Source organism: Geospiza fortis, unplaced genomic scaffold (genome assembly GCF_000277835.1).
Source record: "Geospiza fortis unplaced genomic scaffold, GeoFor_1.0 scaffold95, whole genome shotgun sequence".
Classification (NCBI taxonomy): Eukaryota; Metazoa; Chordata; class Aves; order Passeriformes; family Thraupidae; genus Geospiza; species Geospiza fortis.
In genome coordinates this window covers 2,066,051-2,073,109 of record NW_005054333.1, presented here as the reverse complement: position 1 = coordinate 2,073,109, position 7,059 = coordinate 2,066,051, and the positions used below count along the sequence as shown (strand labels likewise).

Genomic DNA, 7,059 nt, shown 5'->3' with positions numbered 1-7,059 from the left:
AATCAGAGTAAAATTGCAATATGGGTATTTCCAGAAGCTGCTCTCTAGGTGACAGGATAATAGCTCACAGAAGAAGCATAGATTGTTACACACTCTTGTCTGCCTTTCTGCTGTTCCTCATGGATACACACTGGATTTTTATCCTGTCAGATTGTTCTGCTATAGAATTAAGGCTGCAAAATGTGTTCCGGCACCTGGGATTGCCCTTCCCAAAATTCTGGGTAGCCTTAGGAGGCTGTGTAGAAAAAGTAGGCAGCAGTTTTGAGTGCAAAATGCTTATGTCAGGATAATATTTTACTTCTGTTCCTTGAATGAGAAAAAAGGGGAAGAGTGTGAACTTTGATCTGTGTAAGATCCTTTCTTGCAAATTGCTTTTTTTGACTGGAAGCCTGGTTGACTGACAGTGTCTTTGCCCTGCTAGAGCTGAGTTTTCAGCAGTTCTTGTCCAGCTATCCAGTCGCAGACACAGCACTGGGCCAACGATGTGGTGCTTTTGCCCTTGGGAGATAAAGCTGGAGATGGTGGGACAGCGAGCACATGGCACAGTTTACATTTGCTCAGGGTGGGATGAAACATGGATATTGCTCATTCTCACTGTGACATGGCTCTGACTATCAGGGCAGCCACTCTGGGACTCTTTTGTGACCCTGCACAGAAAAACAGCCATCTGTCCTGCTGTGCCACCTGTAATTAAGTCTTAGATCTTGCCCTTGTTATAAGCAGTAGGGAGGTGATGGTGGCTTTGACTCCTCCTATTAGACAGATGTTGTAACATGGAAAGTCCATCATCATCTCCCATCTGCAGTTAAAGTCTGGATTAGGGTCAAGGAGTCCAAAGACTATCTATTGCAGAAGTTTTACAAAAACTTATTCAGAAGCTCAAGGAATTAATAAGCCTAAAGTGTTACCTAATTCTCATGGAAAGCAAGCAATAATAAAAACCTGGATGTCTGGGCATTATGCATTTTAGAAATGCAGGTGGAAGTGGCATCTCTTAATTGCAGCTTGTTTTCCAGGTCATCAATTTGACTTCTTGAGTATGTAATTCTCCCAGATGGCTTGGCTTTGTAGATGTTGGACATGATCTACATGTCTTCAAATGCTGGTTTTGTTTTTCTTTTCTTCAGGCTTGGCACTTTGGAAGGAATGCTGTCTGGAGTCTGAGTTGTATAACATTAAAGTTTGAATTATGTCCAAGTTTCAACTGTGTTATCAAGAAATGTCAAGTTTGCTCAGTGATAGCTACATCCAGATTTCCTGAAGTGTAATGATAGAAGTAGGCAGATCTTTCTTTCTGTGGAAACTTCTCGAGAAGTAGTGAATCCTTAGCAGGCACAGACTACTTAAATATCTGTTTTGGTAGTGGACAATATCAAATCTTCAAGGTACTGCAGGCACTAACTTTAAATTTCACACAGGAGTGCGATATGTACTTTAACCAGTGCCTGTGAAGTCATCTGGAATATCCTTACTCTTCTGTGGCTGAGACCTTAAGCTACTAATCACTTTTTATTGTGCATTGTGCTTTATTGGGGATTTTTTTGTACATACCTTTCCCACCAAGGTCAATTTTTATTGTTAATGGTACTGTGCCTCTAAAATGAGATGTTGGAAGTACCAGCTGTATTTCTTCCTGCCTGTGCACCACCAGTATAATGGACTTAAATTCTTCTTCAAAGTTATGTGATAATGCTGGCACCAGGAACACCTTAAAAGGTTCAGCTTTACCTTTCTATATCAGGTGATATCTGAATGCTCAGTTCCAAAAATTGCAGTATTCCTGCGACAATTTACAGGAGGCAAGTAACACTGAATAAACCCAAGGCTTGTGTTATTGGAAGTGCCTAAGTATCTTTTTGCTGCTTTGGTTTTTGTTTTGGTTTCTTTCATTCCTCCATTCTTCACTTGTCTGCAGAAGTGAAGCTCCTGTAATTAAAGATTGTATCCCTGTGCAGTGCCCATGATTTGTCAGCCACATGCTATTTTTAGCTGGTTGTTTAGGATAACCTTCCCATGGCTGCTGACTGTCAGTGGGTACCAGGTGGTTAGTGCATCTTCTGACAGAACCTTGCTGTGAGGTTTTTAAAAATTATTTCCCTTTTACAAAAAAGCGGTTTTATTATTGTAACAATTGTGTTCTGAAAATATATATTGTCCTAGGTAAAAGTTGTCTATCACAATCTTTTTAATATATATCTAATAATTAAAGAACTATTGACTCCTGCAAGGGAATACAGATAGTTGCTCTGTTCCCCACAAAAAAAAACCCAAGACCCAGAACCAAAACAACCAACCAAATAAAAGTCTCAAAAAATATATTCATTCATGATATATTTTTAACCAGCCTCCAAAGTGATGGAGGCAGAGTGATTTGTATGTTGGCTAATTGATTGCACAGCCTTTGATGGATGGGGCACAATTTGGTTGAGCATCAGCTGCAATTGTAAGCTGTAGGACCATGGCTGAAGTGATTCATGCACAGCAGCAGGAGCTCCAGACTGAATTAGAGGCTTGTATTGACTGTGGCACTGTGCATTATTTAAAGAATTGGTTCTGTGCCATTGAGTGTCTGAAGCAATTAACTGCTCCTCTCTGCTGAACAATCACTTCCTTTTTTTGTGAGTTCCCGCATATCAGTAGTGACTTTCAGGAGAGTTGCTTTGTTTTGGAGGCAAGACAAATAGAAACCAGTCTTGCTGATTTAATTTTTTTTCTCATTCTTGTAATTTTCCCCCCTTCATATAAAGTAAAGAAGTGCTGAGAGTACTTCAGATTTTTGGTATTTTTATATTTTTCTGGGAGATAATGGAAGAGATCTAGAAGGGAATGAAATATTATTTATGTTTAATTTGTTTTCCAGCCACCACACAGGGTTCAGCAATCTATAAACTGGGTTGGACTGAATGCAGTGGTATTGATTTAAAAAAAGAAGGCAGGGGGGGCAAGCCAGACCATACTCCTGCTGTTCGCCTGAGGCTTTAGGCCTTTCTAATCTTAAACTGTGTTGTGCTTGGCTTCAGCAGTTGTCTAAGGAACCAGTTTCTAGGTGGAAAGGAGCTGTCATTCCTCCAATGTGGTATCAATCCAAGCCCAGCTTGGGCTCCTGCTGCACAGTTCTGGTTGGCAGAGCCCTGGTGCAGGGGACAGCAGAAGTGAAGGCCCTCTGCCAAAATATCTGAGAGCCCATTTGGCCCACACAGTCTTGTCCAAGTGTTTTCTTTCAGAGATGGTTGGCTGGCACAATGTGGGAGTGTCAGAACCTCAATCCATTGAACCTGGCCAGGGATGTTTGTTACAGCTCAGTAAATGAAAGCTGCTTTCCTCCAGTGACGTTGCTGCCTCATTTCTTCTTAAGTTAATGAGCTTGTAGTTTTTAATTAGACATAAATGGCAGCTGTCGGGTTGTGTTTGGTTTTATCTTTTCATACTGCTGTAGTGCTTCCAAAAGTAGAAAAAAAGGATGATTTACTTCTAAAGTTAGGCAGCAGGCTGGGCAAAAGTGTACCCAGAGCTAGTGGTGTGGGTCTAGCCTTGTTTTGGTTTTTCTCTGGGAAGGTGTCCAGAAGTGCGGGTCAGTAATTCAAGACTATGTTTTATGTGGGCAGCACAAGGAGTTTCAAGAGGCGTTGAAAACTGCTTCACTGAAAGATGGTATTCAGCATGTTCAGAAATCAACAGATCCGCCTCTGTTCGTCTGTTGCTTTTTAAGAGATTCTTACACGTTGTTTTTCAAGATAACCTGGCTAGCCCTTCCTTCAGGGGAGAAGACTTGGAAGGCAAGACAGCAGGGGTGGCTTTTCGGAAGAGTGAAGAGGTTGGGTTGAGGAGTGGTGAAAGGAGTTGAGGGGGGCTGAACTGAGAAGGCGGTTTTGGAAGACAAGAGTGAGTCAGTGATGCTATGTTAGCAAAACTACTGAAAATGACATATGGCATCTCAAGACACACGCTGCCATGGTCCAGCTGTGTGCAGAATGGATATAGAGGTGTCAGAAAGCAGAGATTACGATGTACAGCATCCAAGTCTGTCCACAAATCTTAATGCTTCAAAGAGTTTGGTTTTCCAGGGGGACTGAGAATCTTTGGGGGCATATATGCGACAAGTCTCAAGTGAGAGAGATGGTGGAATTGCAGAGAGAGGCGTAACTGAGAAATGCAGTTTTGTTTTTCAGGCTGGCAACCTCGGTGGTTCCTTCTCTGTGGTGGCATACTGTCCTATTATGACTCTCAGGAAGATGCCTGGAAGGGTTGTAAGGGAAGCATCCAAATGGCTGTTTGTGAAATTCAAGGTAACTAAGATACAGTAGCACTCAGCTGCATTTAAAGTTTGTCCAATAGTGTTGCATTCAAGATGAGAATTCAGGTGACAAGAGCTGTTTGGCAGCTTGATTTCTCTGGTATGTATTTGCAGTAACTTGATGTATATGCAAGTTTTTATACCATAGTATTTTGAAAATGTTGAGAGAACTGCAAGTCTCTAATATCATGGGTATTCTACGTGCAGGTGGGTCATTGCTTTTCATGAGCTGTGGTGGAACATCACTCAGCTTTAAATGACTCTTCATAAGCACAGAGCTGAAGCTAGAAATATGAATAATAAACTTCAGTATTAGGTCTGCTCAGTCATACTGCCACATTTTTGAGGTTCACTTAAGGGCTGGAAGCTTGAAAGAGAGGCTTGCCAGAAAAGGATGCCCTTTCCATAAAGACTCAGATTATACTGATCACAAAACTGTCTTTCATAGTTGTACACATGTGTGTCCTGCCCATTCCCTAACTCAGAAGAGAAGTCATAAAATGGCAGTGGGGGAAGTTGGGACCATAGATTTCTCCTCTTTCATTTCTGTTTGACCTGCCGCCTGACGCATCTCTTGGGATGTTTGGCTGGGCTGGGAAGGGCCAGGGGGCTGGTCTGAAATCTATGTTGCTTTCAGTTCATCCTGCAGATAACACACGAATGGACCTGATCATCCCAGGGGAGCAGTACTTCTATCTGAAGGCAAGAAATGCAGTTGAAAGGCAAAAGTGGCTTGTTGCGCTTGGAACTGCCAAAGCCTGTCTGACTGACAGCAGGACACAAAAGGAAAAAGGCAAGAACACCCTTTTGCTGGCACATGATGTTTGCTTTAAATTTCCCCATGCTTTGTCTAGTGCATGTGCATAGGACAACTTCAGTGTCCAGCCTGTGCTTCAGGTCTTTGGTGCTGCTGAAAGGTAAGATATGTGGGAATATTAACTAGAAATCTCAGGTATTAATTCTCAGGGTAGGGATTTGGAAACTTTGTTTTTTTCTTAAAATACACTATATAAAAGTAATTTGAGAACGATGTGCTGATGGGTTCTGTACGTACAGTGAGTAAATAATCCCTGCTAGGGGTCACTGTGATGCAAACTGTAGAAGAATGTAAGACCCCACCTTGTACAGCTGTCTAAATATGATGACCCAGCCTCTCACACCAGTGTCTCTTCAGCTTTGGAGTTCCTCCAATTTTTCCATGTTCTAATTGGGCTGTCTTCTGCACTTTGAGAACTGCTTCAGCAACTGGGTTCCAAATTTATTAGTAATCAGAAACCTAAATCTGATCATGGTCAGGCTGTGAAAATTAATTCACTTACCACTTTGCTTTCATCAGCTGTCTCACTTCCCTCCCCCAAGGAAAACCCCTCTTGCTTACAAGTGTGGCATCAGTCATAGAGCATTGTGAGGCCTCATGCCTTAACCTTGTGTAACCTCAGCACAGTGACTGTACAGAAGATGGGAAAACAGCAAATTATTAATGTCCTGAGTAAATGCAGGGGGTGGCAAGCACTTTCTTTCCCTGAGGTGAGGATTTGCTTCTCCTCTTAGCCTTATGTGTGTTATCTCCAGGCTTTGCATCTACTGGTTCAAACTGAGTCAGAACTGAGCAGAAGATGCTACTGTAGAGTCCTTCACCAGTGCCTAGAAGCAGAACAAAGTTGGATCTGTAAAGTGACATACAGTAGCACAGGTTGAAAAGCTAGTAATGTATTTGCAGAACTAAAGCACGTTAGTCTTACTGAGAGACAATTTATTTTATAATTCAGGGACTCTAATATCAAAAACATTACTTCTGAAAAATCTCAGAATTACTGTTAATCTTATCTGGATTAGTCTTCTCAGTTCTGTACTCTCTGTTTCTCAGAACGAGAAACATATGGACACACTGGAATGAGTCCAGCAAAGGGCTGCTAAGATGATTAAAGAAAATACCTAGTGAGAGAGCATAAATAAGATGAAGCCAGAGTCTTCTCACTGAATGAATAAGAGAAGATATGCATGAATTTTTATACAAACCGCTCAATTGAAACATAAGCAAAAGTGTTTGTTGTGAAGATGAGGGAGCACTGAAAGGCTGCACAGAAGAGGTTGTGTAGTTTCCATCTTTGGCACTGTTCAAAACCTGACTAGACCTGAGTAATTTGTTCTGACTCTCCTTGAACAGGGGAGTAGAACTAGCTGGTCTCCAAAGGTGTTTTCCAATCTCATCCATCCCATGATTCAAGAATATCTATATTAAATGAATCCCTTTCTGTTGGACAGAATGCATCTTTTATGTCTAGTGTTTCCTACCTACAACCCTATCTAAACAATGCTATTGCTTGCAGTTTAAACTACTTTGTGAAAACAAAGAATATTACATGTAGGGCTTTTCTCCCATTTAAAAGGCCTGCTAAGACCAAATGTTGTGTACTTGCCTTGCACTGGATACAGTAAATTTAACTTTTCTTTTGTTTAACTTTCAGAGTTCACTGAAAACACAGAAGCCTTGAAGACCAAAATGTCCGAACTTAGACTGTACTGTAACCTCCTTGTTCAGCAAGTGCATAAAACAAAGGAAGCCAGCATTTCTGGTGTGTCAGAACCAGAGGTACAGCTCTAGTTTTGTTATAGACCACATGTGTAATGTTTTGGGCACATGAGCTTTTCTGGATACCCAATGTAGTATTCACTCACAGTTACTTAATGTTACAACCTTCTTCTGCAGAGAACCTGAGGGAAATAAAGTGCTCACACAGCAGTTCTTGTTTAAATGGAGTATT

The 7,059-nt window shown here is 41.4% G+C and overlaps 1 protein-coding gene across 1 annotated transcript in view; it reads left to right on the top strand.

The window, feature by feature from the left end:
- Positions 1-7,059, top strand: part of PLEKHA8 (pleckstrin homology domain containing A8) — a 30,775-nt gene that overhangs the window by 5,757 nt on the left and 17,959 nt on the right. The window contains exons 2-4 of the mRNA XM_031057656.1: positions 4,170-4,286; positions 4,932-5,087; positions 6,763-6,887. Of these exons, the coding sequence (XP_030913516.1) occupies positions 4,170-4,286; positions 4,932-5,087; positions 6,763-6,887 (398 nt within the window). The remainder of the gene's footprint in view (positions 1-4,169; positions 4,287-4,931; positions 5,088-6,762; positions 6,888-7,059) is intronic.